The 21,210-nt window shown below is 39.6% G+C and overlaps 1 protein-coding gene across 1 annotated transcript in view; it reads left to right on the top strand.

Moving 5' to 3' along the window:
* Positions 1 to 15,889: 15,889 nt before the first annotated feature.
* Positions 15,890 to 21,210, top strand: part of LOC121377303 (bone morphogenetic protein 1-like) — a 42,448-nt gene continuing 37,127 nt past the window's right edge. Inside the window, exons 1-2 of the mRNA XM_041505239.1 lie at positions 15,890 to 16,231; positions 17,735 to 17,816. Coding sequence (XP_041361173.1) covers positions 16,150 to 16,231; positions 17,735 to 17,816 — 164 coding nt within the window. The 5' untranslated portion in view covers positions 15,890 to 16,149. The remainder of the gene's footprint in view (positions 16,232 to 17,734; positions 17,817 to 21,210) is intronic.

The following is a 21,210-nucleotide window of genomic DNA, read 5'->3' as shown; positions in this document are numbered from 1 at the left end:
CCGCAACAGATACCACACGGCTGTAGGTTCCAACGGACGAAATCAATTCCTATTGCCGATAATGTTAACGTTTACTAATAACACTGATATTTAGCGTATCAGCACACCCAGGAAGTACAGCAATAAAAGTGTGGCACCTAACATTTAATCTACCTGCAAGAAAATGGGTTATATTCGGCTTTAATCCAACGTGACATTTGCAAATTCAATAGTATCAAAACCAACCCTCGCCCGCTACAGACCCTGGTCGGACTGCTTGTGCTCCCTTGCACATGCCAATGTGGGCGACCCCTTCTCTTACCCACACCAAATCCTTTGCTGTCCTGGACGGAGGGGAGCCGGCGAAAGTCGACACCTGCACCCACGACAGGCGTGTGCTCAGGGCAGGATTTAGACGGGGGCGGGGGGGGGGGAGCATTTCAGGATCGGGGGCCCTCAACATAAAATTAAATTACATGACAAATAAAACTAAAAAAAAACTAATTTTATAATTATAAATTTCTTTATTTATAAAGGGAGTCCTTAGTCTGGGGAGCCTCTCTGGCAGGTACCTTTCAAGGGGGAGCCCCTCTGGCAGGGGGACCCGGGGAAATTGCCCCCTTTGCCTCCTTATTAATCCGGCCATGCGTGTGCTACAACAGCTTGTTCGGAATGTGCGCGTTTAAAACCAATGACCTAACCTACCTAAGAAAATGGACTGGTTCACATACCATATAACCTATTTAACTACTGGTTTTTTTTTTTTTTTTTTTTTTTAATTAACAACCGTCTTTTTCGTTGAAAATCGCATTTCCAATTGTGGGTGTAACATGTACTATTATCCTGTTCAATTATTTAGACCCAAAGTCTTTTGCAAATGTTACGTTTATTTCCTATTCGATATTTGTTTTCTTTGCATTTACATGAAAACAAACCCAAACCCCGACAGGTTTTATATACAAATCATCATATAAAATGCACGAAGTTGACTTAATTCCACTTTTTAAAAATCTCTGTGTCGTTTGAATGCACGTTATTTCTCCTATAAATAACTAAGGTCATTTGCATATCAAAACATTGTGATCTGAGGCTACGTGAAGGCCATTATAGCTTGTTTCACTAAATCAAGGTTATTATTGTTTTGCAGTGTGTAACAGCATTGTCTAATCTTTCCGTTAAACATAGATGTAAACAAACAGAACATGTAACCCTTTCTTGTAGGTGCATTATATTTAATAAATTTAGCTAATGTCAACACAACTGAGGTGTAGCACAATAATAAACACAAAGCACCTCACACACCGCAGGAATGTGCTTTCCAAATTTATAAACATTTTTAATGCAGGGCCGGACCCAGAAGACCAGAGGGGGGGGGATAAAATGTCAAAGGCCACCAACATCAAATAATAATAAAAATGTTATTTAATTTGCCTCTAAATTGGGAACTCATACGTATATATATAAATATATTGTATTTAGGGTGGTGCTAGGGGCTGGGGTTTGGGGGTGGAGTGTTACATTTGTAATGCGAAAAACCAAAGGGCTATTGTTCGGACTCGTATGGGTTCAACCACTTTTTCATCCGGCAGACAGCCCTGAATGTTCAAAATACGATAGCATTGCTTGGTCAATAACATCATTATTTCGATCTATGACTGCACGTGCTATTGTAGCAATGTGTAAACCACGTAAAATACAAGTTAGGTAGGGTATATAAATTCATTGAAAATGTAGTAGTCGACATTCTTGTTATTGTTATTTGAGGAAAAATATGGGTAAATCGAAAAACACTTCAGTTGATGTAAAATTGTGTATTAAGAACGTTTTCGATTAATTTGAAGATGAATATCAGCGCGGTAGACCTAGGTATGCTTCTTATGGAATTGTCGATCGAGTTGCCGCTGCACTTAAAGTTTCGGTTTCAACAGTAAAAAGAACTGTGAAAAATCTAAGCTCTACGAATCCAAGCACAGAAATCATTGTTAAAAAACGCGACCGAAAACTCATCGATTTATTTGATAAAGATGTTATTAGACGACGAGTATACATATTTTATAGAGAGGGCGAATTACCTACATTACATAAGATTAACGTGGCTTTAAGGGAGGAATGTGGAATCAACATATCCATATCAACTTTACGAAGAACACTCCATGACCTCGATTTTAAATACCAACATATGTCTACAACCGGAAAAGTGATTTTTGAGGACGCCAATATATCACACAGGAGACTGTCCTATCTCCATGAAATATCCAGTTTACGAGAACAGGGGTATTTAATAGTGTATCAAGATGAGACCTGGGTGAATGTCAACCACACAACATCCAACCACTGGACAGATATCCACCCGGGCACAAGTACCGCCAATGACCTACCGAAATCAGACGCTGCTGATCGAGTTCCTAAACTCTGTTCAGTGACTGGGAAGGGAAAAAGACTTATTGTTTGTCATGCTGGCTGTGATAAATATGGATTGATAGATGGCTGTGAATTGATCTCTGAGGCTAAAAAAACAGACGGAGACTATCATGGTGAGATGAATCATAACAATTTCATCAAATGGTTTGAAGAACAACTTATGCTTCTCTACCAGAACCTTCTGTTATCGTCATGGATAACGCAAGTACCACAACAAATTAACTGAGATTACACAATGTCCAGCACTAAACGCTAAAAAGGAAGAAATTCAGTCGTGGCTACGAAACAAAAATATACCTTTTGAGAGTAACATGACAAAGCCAGTTCTTTATGAACTTGTGAAAAGTAACATGGGCACTTGTGTCTAAGACTGCCGCCAAGACATTCTGAACTCAATCCGATAGAACTGATCTGGAGTCAAGTCAAAGGGCACATAGCTCGTCATAATGATGGTAAAATGACCACGGTGCGGAGAGAACTTGCACATGCATTGAACTCTGTCACACCTATACACTTCTCTGACGCAGTTAATCATGTAATAAAGATCGAAGAAGATTTTAGAAAACAAAATAGTTTTATAAGAAATAAAATACCCCCTGTGATAGACCCCCTTAACGAAGATAGTGATGAAGAAATGAGTTCGTCGACTGATTAAGTTATTTCTCCATACCCATCAGGAGTATTACTTTAATGTATGCATGAACTCTTTAACACCAAAAACAATTTATTTCCATATCATTCACTATCACAAACCTAACAACCTATAAACTAATCGACTAGAAATGCATATAGACTACACATACAGGAATGTTTATTTAACGACACACTCAACGCATTTGATATACGTTTATGTGGCGTCAGACAAAACGGTTAAGGAGCATTATGACAGTGAAAAAGAAACTCGCTACCGCCACATGGGCCACTGTTTCCGATAAGCAATTTTGATAAGCAATAAGGGACGTTTTATATGCACATCCCATAGACAGGATAGCACATACCACAGCCTTTATACATCAGTTGTGGTGCACAGGCTGGAACTAGACACAACCCAATGGGTCCACCATATGGGATCGATCAGTCGACCTACCATGAGCGAACGCTTTACCTCTGAGCTACGTCCCGCTCCATATACAAAAGAAGCCTTAAGTGGGGTTGGGGTTGTGCAGAGGGTCACACCTCCACCAATCGCATGCATACCACATTCTTCTCTCTCTCTCTCCCTATAACCATATAACCATAGATTAAAATATGTTGAGTGCGTCGTTACATAAATGACGTCTCTCTCTCTCTCTCTCTCTCTCTCTCTCTCTCTCTCTCTCTCTCTCTCTCTCTCTCTCTCTCTCTCTCTCTCTCTCTCTCTCTCTCTCTGTTTCTCCCTTCAGCGCGCGCGCTTGTGTATTCCACAATATAATTATAATATTTGATACATATTTTTTTTTCAAACTGAGGTTTTGTCACTTGAACTCCCCACCTGAATCCGCGCCTGCTTCATATTTACAGATATTTTCTTAAATATAGGTCATACTATGATTTGCGCGGATAGGACGATAGAACCGAACATTAGTTTGAAACGCACTATAGAATGATGCTTTTGATATGCAAATGACCTTAGTTATTTATAGGAGAAATAACGTATATTCAAACGACACAGAGATTTTTAAAAAGTGGAATTAAGTCAACTTCGTGCATTTTATATGATGATTTGTATATAACACCTGTCGGGGTTTGGGTTTGTTTTCATGTAAATGCAAAGAAAACAAATATCGAATAGGAAATAAACGTAACATTTGCAAAAAACTTTGGGTCTAAATAATTGAACAGGATAATAGTTTGAACGTCTGGTGTGTACTGCACAACGACTGTATTGCAAATAAAAATGCATTCGTTTATTGTAATTGAATGATAGTGTTGACTAAATTATCAGTCTTTCTCGTATTGCGCAGCTGTTTGTGCTCCGTGAATATTTGTAAACTTCCTTCTTTGGTACCATGCAACCTCTAGGTTGCACTATACCAAATAAAATCCCATAGGCGACCATGTTAACGTTTGTACTTAAAACACAATATGCAATATATCAACCAAACTATGACCCATAAATATCAGTACTACAACCTCTACCTCAAAGTATTAACTGAAGAAAATGATACCTTTCATGGCTCATGGCGACAAATTCAAGGAAAGGAAATGTTTTATTTAACGACGCACTCAACACATTTTATTTTACTGTTATATGACGTCGGACATATGGCTAAGGACCACACAGATATTGAGAGAGTTAACCCGCTGTCGCCACTTCATGGGCTACTCTTTTTCCAATCTAATTAAAATTAGCTCCACTATTACATGTGGATCTAACACCAGCCAGTTGGAGCTCATGTCCACCAATTAAAACCTTACTTGCAGAATCCTGCCAGTGATTTAAAAATAATTTGAAAACATTCCGAATTATCCTGAGGGTATACGACGTTTCGTGTGAATTACGAATGTCTTAAAACATGTTTTATTTTATAAAATAAATAATTTGTAATGTAAAACTGAAGACTGATTTAGGTGTTTTTTTATTTTTTTTTATAAATAAATAAATAATGTTTAATGTAAAATTGAAGACTGATAACCCACCCCGTACGTATTGGTATGGTTCGCTGTACTGCGGCCACTAAAATAGACTCGCCCGATATTTTTAGAATTTGTATGCTCCCAAATAACGTTATAAAAGGCGAAGTGTGATTGGTCAATATTTAAATTATTATTTACAGACGAAATGTTACCTGGACATTGGGGACTACGCAGTGTTGTTAGTTTTAAATCACTGGCTGGATTCTGCAAGTAAGGTTTTGATTAGTGGACATGAGCTCCAACTGGCTGGTGTTAGATCCACATGTAATAGTGGAGCTAATTTTAATTAGATTGCTGTTTTTCAATTAGCAGCAAGGGATCTTTTATATGCACCATCCCACAGACAGGATAACGCATACCACGGCCTTTGATATACCAGTCGTGGTGCACTGGTTGGAGCGAGAAATAGCCCAATGGGCCCACCGACGAGGATCGATCCCAGACCGACCGCGCATCAAGCGAACGCTTTACCACTGGGCTACGTGCCGCCCTCCGAATAATTGAAATAAATATTATTTCGTTTGGAAAGGGTAAAGTTAGTTGTGTTTTTATTTGTTTAACGACATCAATGTTAGAGCATATTAATTTAATAATTATCTGCTATTGGATGTCACACATTTGGTAATTTTGACATATAATCTTAGAAAGGAATCGGGTGCATGTGCAGGGGACGGGTATTGGAGGTCGAAACCCTTACCTGCTCAAGCTTAAAACAATTTGAAATATATTTTCTGGGGTAGAATGGCCCCATATAAACTTCGCTCAACACCAACCCCGCTGAAATCCCTGCACACGCACCCTGGAAACCCGCTACATTTGTGGGGTTTGTTTTAGCAATGGATCGTTTATATGTACCATCCCACAGACAGGATATCACATACCATGGCCTTTTATATACCCATCGATGAGGGTCGATCCTAGACTGACCGCGCATTTAAAAAAAACAAAAACACTTTTATAGGTCTAAGTAATGAATAAAAATAACATATAGTCTTTAAAAATGTTACGTAAATCGAACACAACACCCTCTTCCTCTACCCCTAGAGCGTTACGTAATTATTAACAACCCTTACATGTAACGTGTATGCCAACCACTGGCCGCTGTCAAAATTTCACGGCAAATCCCCTACTGACCCCTGGAAATATGTTTTGGAAATATGAGACGACCCCCTCAATCAAGACCGTTAGTCCCAGTTCTACTGGCGTCCCGCTAAATTAAGAAAAACAAAGCTGGGCATTGCGTTTGTAGTTGACCTTGATAATGTAGATAAGCTAGCATTGCGAAACTATAGCGATGTGGTGGACCTTTTATGTACCAAACACAACTGGATCATCCATTCTAAATGCTTCAATAATAAAAAACATTCCAGGAACTGCAGCATTAACCTGGACAACAACCCGACAATTGAAAACCAAGCTATTTCCCCATCCTACACGTCTATTTATTCACCACGATCTTACAGATAAACGTGCCGTATAACAAATAAAAATGCATTTATTTATTGTAATTGTATAATAATACTGACACAAATAATCAATGGTACTCGTATTACTACAAATCACAGCCGCAGCTGTTTTTACTCCGTAAGTATTTGTACACCAGCTCATGCAGTTAGTGTACACTATGCCTGGCGCTGTATATCGATCCATGTGTCAAATAGTGCAATCTACAGAACATTACATTTCCTAGACTTTAGTCACGGTCAATGTATTCAAATATTAAAGATTAAAACTATATACACAAACGGGTGTATGACATTGCTACTCCGAGGCGATGAGCTGTTATTAATGTTAGATCGATCATTTGAGTATTGTAAATTATTTGTTTGTTTTTTCCTTCGAGACTTTAATTAGTATTTGTTCAATAAAATGTGGATTTGTTTATAATATACTACCGACAAAAAATAAGGGAACGGGTGAAATGATAGTGAATGTTTGATTTCCATGGGCGTACATAGGATTTTGAAAAGGGGGGTTCCAATAAATAGGATTTTGAAAAGGGGGGTTCCAAAATAGATTGCAGAGATATTGGGCATATATTTCTATGTTGACTAAATATAATAATGTCAGATATCAATGTCAGATATATTAAATTATAAAAAAGCGATTTCGGGGGGGGGGGGGGGGGGGGTTCGGTCGAACCCTTCGAACCCCCCCTATGTACGCCCATGATTTCGATTAACGTCTGGAAAACCAATTTAGGGCGTATATATCAATATCTGGTGTGTCCACCATTTTGGGCGATGCATGCTCGACACCTTGATGGTATACTGTGATTAATGTACGTATGGTTACCCGGGTTATTGCCCGCCATTCATTCTGAAGGGCTACTGCAAGCTGGGCCACGTTGGCTGGTGCTGGGTCCCTGGCGTACACTCTCCGCCCGAGAACGTCCCACAGGTGCTCTATAGGGGACATATTGGGGGACTTAGCGGGCCAGTCGATTGTAGGTATGCGTTGTTGTCGTAGGTAATCGGTGACTATCCGAGCGCGATGTGGTCTGGCATTGTCGTCTTGAAATTCAAAATTTCTGTCAATATTTCTCGCCACTGGAACAACGACAGGACGCAAAATTTGGTCCAGATATCTCTGGCCAGTCAAATTGCCATTAACAATAATCAAATCTGTTCGCCTGTCATGTCATTGCCGTGTGTAACACGATACTGACCCATTGTACTATTATAGACATTGCCATGTTTACACGATACTGGCCCATTGTACTGTTATAACTGGCCTCGGTGGCGTCGTGGCAGGCCATCGGTCTACAGGCTGGTAGGTACTGGGTTCGGATCCCAATCGAGGCATGGGATTTTTAATCCAGATACCGACTCCAAACCCTGAGTGAGTGCTCCGCAAGGCTCAATGGGTAGGTGTAAACCACTTGCACCGACCAGTGATCCATAACTGGTTCAACAAAGGCCATGGTTTGTGCTATCCTGCCTGTGGGAAGCGCAAATAAAAGATCCCTTGCTGCCTGTCGTAAAAGAGTAGCCTATGTGGCGACAGCGGGTTTCCTCTCAAAATCTGTGTGGTCCTTGACCATATGTCTGACGCCATATAACCGTAAATAAAAATGTGTTGAGTGCGTCGTTAAATAAAACATTTCTTTCTTTCTTTTTGTACTGTTATAGACATTGACGAGTTTACACGATACTGGCCCATTGTACTGTTACAGACATTGCTGAGTTTACACGATACTGGCCCATTGTACTGTTATAGACATTGCCGTGTGTAACACGATACTGACCCATTGTACTGTTATAGACATTGCCGTGTGTAAAACGATACTGACCCATTGTACTGTTACAGAGATTGCCGTGTGTAACACGATACTGACCCATTGTACTGTTACAGACATTGCCGTCTTTCTTTTTGTACTGTTATAGACATTGACGAGTTTACACGATACTGGCCCATTGTACTGTTACAGACATTGCCGAGTTTACACGATACTGGCCCATTGTACTGTTATAGACATTGCCGTGTGTTATACGATACTAACGTATTGTACTGTTGTAGACATTGCCGTGTTTAACCGTGGGGTTGGAAGGGATATTGTATTTAATGACACACGGCTATATGACAATATAGATGACGATCAAGGTATGTTTTAACCGTGGGGTTGAAGGAAGGGATATTGTATTTAATGACACACGGCTATATGACAATATAGATGATGATCAAGGTATGTTTTAACCGTGGGGTTGAAGGAAGGGATATTGTATTTAATGACACACGGCTATATGACAATATAGATGATGATCAAGGTATGTTTTAACCGTGGGGTTGAAGGAAGGAAGGGATATTGTATTTAATGACACACGGCTATATGACAATATAGATGATGATCAAGGTATGTTTTAACCGTGGGGTTGAAGGAAGGAAGGGATATTATATTTAATGACACACGGCTATATGATGATATAGATGATGATCAAGGTATGTTTTAACCGTGGGGTTGAAGGAAGGGATATTGTATTTAATGACACACGGCTATATGACAATATAGATGATGATCAAGGTATGTTTTAACCGTGGGGTTGAAGGAAGGGATGTTGTATTTAATGACACACGGCTATATGACAATATAGATGATGATCAAGGTATGTTTTAACGACACCACTAGAACACATTGATTTATTAATCATCGGCTATTGTATGTCAAATATTTTGTAATTCTGACTTCAGAGGAAACCCGCGACATTGTTTCCATCAGCAGCAAGGGTTATTTTATATGCACCATCCACCAGACAGGATACCATATACCACGGTGTTTGGCATACAAGTCGTGGTGTACTGGCTAGAACGAGAAATAGCCCAATGGGCCACCGACGGAAATGGAAGATGATAACCATAGCTACGGTAGAAGGGACAGGATACCTTTGTTTCAGCAATGCTATCTATACAATCTATACAACGCAATGACAACCCATCATTTCTTTGGACTTTGATAACATTCTTATGAACGAATCTGTAAACATTAATGAATTACGTACACTAATAGTCCCTCATACCACGCGGGGGTGACGACTACTACGATTGCAACATTTTGTATCACACATATGTTCAATAAAATATTTGTTTTTATTGCACGGCCATAATTGTCTTTATTACTATAGTAAAATTAAATGGGTATGTAATAAAAGATACAGCACATGCAATAAAAGAGGTTCGTATCCCAGTATATCGTGCGCTTACGATTAATATAGATACAGTGAAGCTGAAATTTGTTCATTGCGTTAACTCCACCAGAATGTTCGTTTAGTATGATCATATTCTGAGGATGCCATGTTAACTTGCTACAGGTGTGAGCGCTTTACGTCAAGATAGTCGCACATTCGGTGTTTTAATTCCCTCTCCATCTCTATGATCATATTCTGAGTATATCATGTTGTAGGAGTGAGCGTTTTACCTCAAGAGAGTGGCATATTCAATGTCTTCATTCCCTCTCCATCTCTATGATCATATTCTGAATATATCACGTTATAGAAGTGAGCGTTTTACCTCAAGAGAGTGGCATATTCAATGTCTTCATTCCCTCTCCATCTCTATGATCATATTCTGAGTATATCATGTTATAGGTGTGAGCGCTTTACGTCAAAATAGTCGCACATTCGGTGTTTTCATTCCCTCTCCATCTCTATGATCATATTCTGAGTATATCACGTTATAGGTGTGAGCGCTTTACGTCAAGATAGTCGCACATTCGGTGTGTTCATTCCCTCACCATCTCTATGATCATATTCTGAGTATATCATGTTATAGGTGTGAGCGCTTTACGACAAGATAGTCGCACAGTCGGTGTTTTCATTCCCTCACCATCTCTATGATCATATTCTGAGTATATCATGTTATAGGTGTGAGCGCTTTACGTCAAGATAGTCGCACATTCGGTGTTTTCATTCCCTCTCCATCTCTATGATCATATTCTGAGTATATCATGTTATAGGTGTGAGCGCTTTACGTCAAGATAGTCGCACATTCGGTGTTTTCATTCCCTCTCCATCTCTGTGATCATATTCTGAGTATATCATGTTATAGGTGTGAGCGTATATCATGTTATAGGTGTGCTTTACGTCAAGATAGTCGCACATTCGGTGTTTTCATTCCCTCTCCATCTCTATGATCATATTCTGAGTATATCACGTTATAGGTGTGAGCGCTTTACGTCAAGATAGTCGCACATTCGGTGTTTTCATTCCCTCTCCATCTCTATGATCATATTCTGAGTATATCACGTTATAGGTGTGAGCGCTTTACGTCAAGATAGTCGCACATTCGGTGTTTTCATTCCCTCTCCATCTCTATGATCATATTCTGAGTATATCACGTTATAGGAGTGAGCGTTTTACCTCAAGAGAGTGGCATATTCAGTGTCTTCATTCCCTCTCCATCTCTATGATCATATTCTGAGTATATCATGTTATAGGAGTGAGCGTTTTACTTCAAAAGAGAGTGGCATATTGAGTGTCTTCATTCAATCTCCATCTCTATGATCATATTCTGAGTATATCATGTTATAGGAGTGAGCGTTTTACTTAAAAAAAGAGTGGCATATTCAATGTCTTAATTCCCTCTCCATCTCTTTGATCATATTCTGAGTATATCATGTTATAGGAGTGAGCGTTTTACCTCAAGAGAGTGGTATATCCAGCGTCTTAATTCCCTCTCCATCTCTTTGATCATATTCTGAGTATGCCATGTTAACCTGCTATAGGAGTCAAAAACATTAAGTACCCTATTAGATTCCAAACAAGCAAATGTAGACAAAACAAAACTATACATGGCTTACTTTATATATTTTATAGGCAGACCAAGAGTATAAACGGCGTATGTTATATAGTCTGTAGACAGAACAACAGTATGGAAAAATGGCTTAAGTTATATGTTTTATAGACAGACCAAGAGTATAAACGGCGTATGTTATATAGTCTGTAGACAGAACAACAGTATGGACAATGGCTTAATTTATATGTTTTATAGACAGACCAAGAGTATAAACGGCGTATGTTATATAGTCTGTAGACAGAACAACAGTATGGACAATGGCTTAATTTATATATTTTGAAGACTGTAAACAGATGTTGATGCCATGGTTTTGTGGGATGCATGCTGTGCACTGATACCACTGTATGACAATAAATACATTGTAGCCTGTAAGTAAATGCTAGACATTGTGCTGTTGTAGACTACAATTTCGGAATGTTATACACTCATTTCATGACAATTTAAACTGACATTGTTTTTTTTTCACCCTGAGTGATTGATCCATAACTGGTTCAGCAAAGGCCATGGTTTGTACTATCCTACCTGTGGGAAGCGCAAATAAAAGATCCCTTGCTGCCTGTCGTAAAAGAGTAGCCTATGTGGCGACAGCGGGTTTTCTCTAAAAACAGTGTCAGAATGACCATATGTTTGACGTCCAATAGCCGATGATAAGATAAAAAAATCAATGTGTTCTAGAGGCGTCGTTAAATAAAACAAACTTTACTTTACATTAAAACAAACTTTACTTTACCTTCCTACGCCTTGACGTCCAATAGCCGATGATAAGATAAAGATCAATGTGCTCTAGAGGCGTCGTTAAATAAAACAAACTTTACTTTACCTTCCTACGCCATGACGTCCAATAGCCGATGATAAGATAAAGATCAATGTGCTCTAGAGGCGTCGTTAAATAAAACAAACTTTACTTTACCTTCCTACGCCTTGACGTCCAATAGCCGATGATAAGATAAAGATCAATGTGCTCTAGAGGCGTCGTTAAATAAAACAAACTTTACTTTACCTTCCTACGCCTTGACGTACAATAGCCGATGATAAGATAAAGATCAATGTGTTCTAGAGGCGTCGTTAAATAAAACAAACTTTACTTTTTCTTTTCTTTTTTCTTTAAAATTATTATTCAACAACATCTAATTTAATATTGTTCGTCCTAACGCAGACATGAAAAAGACTAATATCGTTTTAATTATTGAGTCGATAAATTTGCCCTGGGTGGGAGCCGGTACCGGGATGCGAACCCAACTCCCGCCAGCCTCACGTCTGATGGGTTAAGCATTACACCACCGAGGCCGGTGTGAGCAAAAGTCAAAGTACGTTTTGTTTAATTCACCACTAGAGCACATTGTTTTATTAATCAGCAGCTATTGGATGACAAACATTTGGTAATTCCGACATATAGTCTTAGAGAGGAAACCCGCTGTCGCCACTTTCCCATTAGTAGCAAGGATTATTTGTATATGCGCCATACCACAGACATGCTAGCACGGCTGACTGCCGTTGATTCGCCAGTCACGAGGTACTGGTTGGGACACCGTTGATTCGCCAGTCACGAGGTACTGGTTGAGACACCGTTGATTCGCCAGTCACGAGGTACTGGTTGGGACACCGTTGATTCGCCAGTCACGGGGTACTGGTTGGGACACCGTTGATTCGCCAGACACGAGGTACTGGTTGGGACACCGTTGATTCGCCAGTCACGAGGTATTGGTTGGGACACCGTTGATTCGCCAGTCACGAGGTACTGGTTGGGACACCGGTGATTCGCCAGTCACGAGGTACTGGTTAGAAAAAAAAAGGTTTTCTTTTGTTTAACGACACCACTGGAGCACATTGATTAATTAATCATCGGCTATTGGATGTCAAACATTTGGTAATTCTCACACGTAATCATCAGAGGAATCCCGCTACATTTTTCCTAATGCAGCAAGGGATATTTTATATGCACCATCCCGCATACAGGATAGCACATGCCACGGTCTTCGATATATTAGTCGTGGTGCACTGGCTGGGACGAGAATTAGCTCAATGGGGCCACCGACGGGGATCGATCCCAAACCGACCGTCCAGCAAGCGAACGCTTTACCACTGAGCTACGTCCTGTCCCAGGTGGAGGAAAACAATGCATCATAAATCTGCCTACTCTCCAGATCTCATCAAGTGGTATCATAAAGCCGTCAGAGGGTTGAGAGGCTACTCATGAATTACTCCCTTGTTGATAACTGAAAACAATAGCCCATGGCGTGGCGTAGTTGCTTTTGTATGCCACTATCTGTGATAGTGTGTTGACTGCGTCTGTAAATAAAAACCGGCCTCGGTGGCACAGTGGTTAAGTCATCGGACTACAGCCTGGTAGGTACAAGGTTCGCAGCCCGGTGCCAGCTCCAACCCAGAACGAGTTCTCAAGGGCTCAATGGGTAGGTGTAAGGCCACTAAACCCTCTTTTCTCTAACAACTAACCCACTGTCCTGGACAGACAGCCCAGATAGTTGAGCTGTGTGCCCAGAACAGCGTACTTGAACCTTAATTTGATATAAGCACGAAAATAAGTTGAAAATGAAATGTAAATAAAACATTCCTTCTTGTCCTCTTCCTGTCCTGTCATGGACAGAACTATCTGGCGAAGACAGAGGTTATTCCCACGACAGGCGTGCTTGAACAGTTCTCTGATGGAAGCATGTCAAACATTACCCACACCTACACACTCCTTCCTGTTACTGGCCAACCGATCAAAACTCTACTTACTCAATATACGTACCTATATCCACCGAGGGTTCAGACACGTCCATCCCGATCGCTACCTCCGACAAATGTCGGTTGTTCCAATGATGTTAATAAAAGATCAAAACTGTACATGAAACGTGCAAGGATTTTAAAAAACCCTCAAAACTTAATATTTATTATTTATTTATTTATTATGAGGTCATCACGAGTTCGCAAAACTATGCAACGACGCCATGTTGTTTGAAGAAGTTCCATTTGCACAATAAATATAACTTAGTTTTATAATAATAATAATAATAATAATAATAATAATAATAATAATTATTATTATTATTATTATTATTATTATTATTATTATAGTCTGTGGACGTGAATAAAATACAATTCGTTTCTATATACACATGCACAATGCTGGATATCGAAAACAAAAAACTTCCACAACACAAGAAAGTAAATAATAATAAAAAAATAATAATAATAAAAAAAATAAAAATAAAAAATAATAAAAAGACTGACGGAGACAGCCGTCTGCACATTAACTTTTGACCGGGGTCTGAAACAACTGGAGTAGCACTTTAATGATCGAAATCCAGTGCATGGAGTACTTAACCCAAGACGGCCCCCCTATTAGTTACATGGTATCTGTATTGTGGGTAGTGTTAGAGAATTAGTGGGGCCATTATTTCGCCACTCGTCCATAAAGGGCAGCTGCCAAAAATCCAAATAGGGGATATAAGCTGAGAGTTCGTTCTGTATAGGAACTAGGGTGGCAAGCACGTATAGATAGGCAGTGGAAACGCTGTTCGCTGGGCGAACTTTATTAGTCCAGTGGACATAGGTAACTATATTTTACTGCTCTGTAGTAACTGAAAGGTATTTTGTTGTGACATTCAAGTATTATAATTATGTGTATTCTTGTTTTGCTTAGTGTGGGAAGGACATTTGGTAATCTAAGTCAGACCGACTAAAGTAAATGTAGGCGTCGCTTACCCAAAATATATATAATGAGAGGTTATAATATCTATAACTGGTAATCCTAGTATCATGACCTGGTAAATTATAGGTCCTCTGAATATTGGATGTAGAGAAAACTGAAGATAATAATTAATTATCTCTATAAGTGGTAATCTAAATATTGGATGTAGGAAAGACGGAGGATAATAATTAATTATTCTAAGGTTGGGTGAGGTTTTAACTGTGAATGATAGTGTTATCCCTAATTGTCAAGTGATTAACTTTACTTTGGTGCTCAGCCTAGAGGTGGTGTGACACCGGTTTTAACAGGCCATGCAAGTGCGGTAACACTTGCCTGGTATTATATAATACATATTTCAAACTAAACTTGTGTTGTTGGCTTTCTAGTGAATTTAACGTTGGTTAATAGTAAATATAAATATATATACGATCCTGTTCCCTGAATACCCCTAGAGCGATGCAAGCCACTCGGGTAGAAAACTACCCGATACAAGGAGATCTATATGTATAGGTTGGGATATTTGAAGAAATACTGTTACACCCATTACGGGTTTCTGATTCTGTTGCCGGGGGAACTGAGTGTTGGGGGCAGTTGCCGGTAACGGCGCGAGAACCCCCGTGACACTGATGTAATAAATAGAATAACAAACTCAGTAGGCCTACCAGTTATTATCAAATTTATGTCCTTCGTGGGATAATATAATATATTAATATGCTCTAGTGGTATCCTTAAAACAAAACAAACTTTAACATACGATATTAGCATCATCCAATCATATACGACGATTATTCTTGTGTTATTACACGTTATTAGTAAAAATGAGTGTTAATGCACCTTTAATTAGACAATACCATTGTTATGACACATGTGTAAATATAGCCGCACACGTCACGTACAGGTACTCGTGGGGTAGTCACGCCGCGCCGATGATTACGTTTTACAGCACCTGGGCGTTTATTACTATGTCATCGAGATGTGTACACAGCGATAAGAAACCAGGTCAAGAAAGACGGGAAAGCGAGACCAATCGGAAACCCAGTATTCGCCATTTGTGGCGACACACCTGCCTGTAGCCGTGGTGTTGTGGAGCCGTGTGGGAGTTTACCTGTAAAATGGCGGTACTGACGGCCGTGTGACGACTTCACAGCGAGATGTGTCGTGTGTTGTGTGTTGTGATGCGGCGAGTAGCCCACGTGTGCTGTGTGTGCGTGTTGATGCTGTGCTCAACGCAAGGTAGGTGAGGCTATCAGACAGGTAACCTTGTCTTAAAGGTACAATCTCTTGTTTTTGTTATTTGACAATTGGGATCATCCGCGTTAAAGGAACATGCCCTAGTTTTTAAACACTAAGGCATATTTTTGACTATTAGAGCCGTTTTTGATAACTAAAATCATATTTTACTTAGATTTTATGATTTAGATTATCAATTTCCATACATTCGAAGTGGTTTTGGTCATCCTGGTGTTTTTATCATCACAAAATACCTTCTCCTATTTTTTAAAAACTCACGTGCGTCTGAGAAGTAACAGTTATGGAGTCGAGTTGTTGTCAATTGTTAGAGAGTATTTCACCATTTCAAAGTCACAGACACGTCTCACTGAATTGTAAATTTATCCATGTGTGTTACAGGTTTGTAGATTAACGAAACTTAGTTTTAATGTTCACGGGTTGAAACTAGGGTCTGTCCCTTTAATTAGTTTACCACCGGCCTCGATAATGTAGTAGTTAATCCATCAGACATAATACTGATAGGTACTCGGTTCGCATCCCGATACCGACTAGAGCGAGTTTTAACGACTGAATGGGTAGGTGTAAGGTGTTTACACCGAACACTGTCATTATCCACTATCCCAATGTACTGAACAGACACAGCGTACTTTAGTCTGAAATGGACATAATCACAACACTGGCTACAAATGGAACTATATTATCCGACACACACCAGACCCTCGGTATTAGCTCAGCCATTTACCTTTCGACCGACCGTTCAAAATTGCGCCAAATTTCCCCAATCAAAATTGCGCACCCTTTTCTCTTTGGCAATAACTGCTCCATTTAAAATTCCATAGCACCACCCCCACCCTCACCCGCCTGCTACCGATTCGATCGGGCTGCTGGTGTTCCCTTGTACCTGCCAGTGCAGACGGTCCCTCCTCTCCCCTCCCCCACCTTTCCTGTCAAGGACGGAGGTGTGGTGCCCACGACAGGCGTGCGCTACAACAGCTTGTTCTGAATGTGCACGTAAAACCCTATGACCTGACCTGACCTGACCCTCGGTGTGAAACCCGAGAGGCGGGCTGTTGTTTGACAGGTGTGTGTTATAAATGTATTTATCACCCGATAACTGACGGGTTTGTTATAGGAATGTCAGCTACTAATGGCAGTGGCTTTGTACCGGTGAATTGTGTTATATTATGCCATGGTTGTGAGGTCAGATTGTGAGTTTATTAAAACGAGTGTTTCAATTTTTGTACCGGTAAATTATGTTATATCATGTCATGGTTGTGAGGTCAGATTGTGAGTTTATTAAAACTTGACAAAGTGTTTTCATTTTACACTAAGAGAGAAAGAAGAAAACTGACAAACAACCCCATAAAGAAACAAACAAAAAACCCCAACAAAACAAAACAACAGAAACAAAAACCCGACTTTCGTTGTCACATCTTTAGGTCCTATATACTTGGTTAGTGCTCACACCAACCTCGTTGTGTCTTAAAAGCGTTATTTATTTTCCAGCATTTTCCTGCAACAAGGACCTGAAAGTGAAGTCATTCAAAACCAACCTGACATCCCCGGGATATCCCAAAGGTTACGAGCGGTGGGTACCTCACGTTTCTAACACAGTTGGCAGGGGCAGATCCAGGAAATCATTAGGGGTGCGTGTGGGAGGGGGTGGGTGTGGGAGGGGGGCTGGTCTAAGGGGAAAACGGTATATGCACAGACTCATGAAAAGGGAACCCAATGATTTTTTGTATAAAACCAGAAAAAGGCTCTTGAATATATTTAGGGGGGATGTCATATATCTCCTCCCTCTCGAATCGGCCTCTCGTTGGTGTTGCATGCAGTTTATTAATGTTATAATACTTGTTAAGTTGTTACAGAGTAAGGGGAGGGGGGGGGGGGAGTAGCAGATCTAAGATTGATCCCCGTAAGTGGGCCCATTGGGTGGTATGTGCTATCCTGTCTGTGGGCTGGTGCATATACAAGATAGCTTGCTACTAATGAAAAGCAATGTACAGCGTTTCCTCTCTAAATTACCAAATGTTTGACATCCAATAGCTGATGATTAGCATATCAATGTGATCTAGTAGTGTCGTTAAACAAAACACACTTTAACACTTATCACGGTGTAACTGTCACCATCAAGAACGTACATTGTATTTCCCTGGTTCCATTGTATTTTTGACACAATTATCAAACGTTTGACACACAAGAGTCAAAGATGAGTGAATCAAAGCGTTCTAGTGGTTTCGAAGTTGGGCATGTCGCAAGGTTCGTGAATTGTATCTGCTGTTTTTTCTGACCCAGCCAGTACCCAACAACTTGTGATTGCAGAACGCACTGTCCTTTCTAGGGTAAACCAGCCAGTATCCAACAACTAGTGGTCCCAGAACGTACTGTCCTTTCTAGGGTAAACCAGCCAGTAACCAACAACTGGTGGTCCCAAAACGTACTGTCCTTTCTAGGGTAAACCAGCCAGTAACCAACAACTGGTGGTCCCAGAACGTACTGTCCTTTCTAGGGTAAACCAGCCAGTAACCAACAACTAGTGGTCCCAGAACGTACTGTCCTTTCTAGGGTAAACCAGCCAGTACCCAACAACAAGTGGTCCCAGAACGTACTGTCCTTTCTAGGGTAAATCAGCCAGTAACCAACAACTAGTGGTCCCAGAACGTACTGTCCTTTCTAGGGTAAACCAGCCAATAACCAACAACTAGTGGTCCCAGAACGTACTGTCCTTTCTAGGGTAAACCAGCCAGTAACCAACAACTAGTGGTCCCAGAACGTACTGTCCTTTCTAGGGTAAACCAGCCAGTACCCAACAACTAGTGGTTCGTACTGTCCTTTCTAGGGTAAACCAGCCAGTACCCAACAACTAGTGGTTCGTACTGTCCTCTTTAGGGTAAACCATCATAGCTCATGCAACATATTTTGATATACTAGTCGTGGTGCACTGACTACAACGAGAAATAGCCCAATGGGCTTTCTAGGGGGCGGTGCATTTAAGACGTTCCTGGCTCATTTCCGGTAGAAACAGTCTTATGTAGCAGCAGCGGGTTTCCACTCTTCCATCTTTTGGAAGAGGTGTAGATGTGTTGTAATATATAATTAGTTCCACTTGTCGCGGGCTTTAGTGAAAAACAAATGCACATTATTTCATGAGGAACTTAACTTTAGTAATACCTCGTAACGAGTTTGCTGTTACCTCATGTTTTTAATGTTTTAATTTTAGTTAATTTTATTTGGCTTATAAATTACGTATTCTATTTTCGATACTAAATATGTTCTTGTATAATCCAGCGATTTGAATCATTCTGCACAGTGTTCTGGGTGTAGCTATGCATTTGCATTTTATTCTTGTCCTCAGATAATTTTCAAAAACCAAAGTCTATTTATTCTGCTATTTAAAGTTAGAATGAATTATGATACATAGTATTTAATAACAAAATTCAGCACTGAAATCAGAAAGGCGTTAATACAGACTTTGGTTTGTAGGCTTCTTTCAAAATCCTGTTGTCCACAATACTCTTTTCCTCAATTTGATTGTTGTTAAACTACATTTGTATACAACGTTTATATGTATACATTACTATTGTATTATATTTAAGTAATTGGCGCCATTATATTGTATGTATATAGGAGAGGGTCTAGTAAGTTGGTAAACTTGTGCCCAATCCTTTTGTTGTTTATGCAATAAAATTTGTTTTCAATCAATCAATCAATCAATCGTCTAGTAATATTGCAAACTACATCAGTACATCTATGGATACAATTCTCACTGATAGGGAATAAAGCTTAATTCTGTGGAATTCTTCTTTTAACTGAAAACCTATAACATCTCAGTTGATGTTTTGTATTAAATGTAGACCTATGGCACGTCAGTTGATGTTTTGTATTAACTGTAGACCTATAACATCTCAGTTGATGTTTTGTATTAACTGTAGAGCTATAACATCTCAGTTGATGTTTTGTATTAACTGTAGACCTATAACATCTCAGTTGATGTTTTGTATTAACTGTAGACCTATGACATCTCAGTTGATGTTTTGTATTAACTGTAGACCTATGACATCTCAGTTGATGTTTTGTATTAACTGTAGACCTATGGCACGTCAGTTGATGTTTTGTATTAACTGTAGACCTATAACATCTCAGTTGATGTTTTGTATTAACTGTAGACCTATAACATCTCAGTTGATGTTTTGTATTAACTGTAGACCTATGGCACGTCAGTTGATGTTTTGTATTAACTGTAGACCTATAACATCTCAGTTGCTGTTTTGTATTAACTGTAGAGCTATAACATCTCAGTTGATGTTTTGTATTAACTGTAGACCTATAACATCTCAGTTGATGTTTTGTATTAACTGTAGACCTATGACATCTCAGTTGATGTTTTGTATTAACTGTAGACCTATGACATCTCAGTTGATGTTTTGTATTAACTGTAGACCTATGGCACGTCAGTTGATGTTTTGTATTAACTGTAGACCTATAACATCTCAGTTGATGTTTTGTATTAACTGTAGACCTATAACATCTCAGTTGATGTTTTGTATTAACTGTAGACCTATGGCACGTCAGTTGATGTTTTGTATTAACTGTAGACCTATAACATCTCAGTTGATGTTTTGTATTAACTGTAGACCTATAACATCTCAGTTGATGTTTTGTATTAACTGTAGAGCTATGATGTTTTGTATTAACTGTAGACTTATTATGTTTTATATTAACTGCGGGCATATGCTGTTTTCAATCGGCATTGGTGGTGTCGTGGTTAATTCATCGGACATAAGGCTGGTAGATGCTAGGTTTGCAGCCCGCTACCGGCTCCCACACAAACCCATTTTTAACAACTCAGTGGGTAGGTATATGACCACTACATCTTGTTTTCTCTCACTAACCACTAACAAATAACCCACTGTCCTGGACAGACATCCTACATAGCTGAGATATGCCCGGGACAGCGTGCGTGAACCTTATTTGGATAT

Source organism: Gigantopelta aegis, chromosome 7, assembly GCF_016097555.1.
Source record: "Gigantopelta aegis isolate Gae_Host chromosome 7, Gae_host_genome, whole genome shotgun sequence".
Classification (NCBI taxonomy): Eukaryota; Metazoa; Mollusca; class Gastropoda; order Neomphalida; family Peltospiridae; genus Gigantopelta; species Gigantopelta aegis.
Note: the sequence above shows the minus strand (reverse complement) of the source record. Positions and strands in the feature narration are given on the sequence as shown.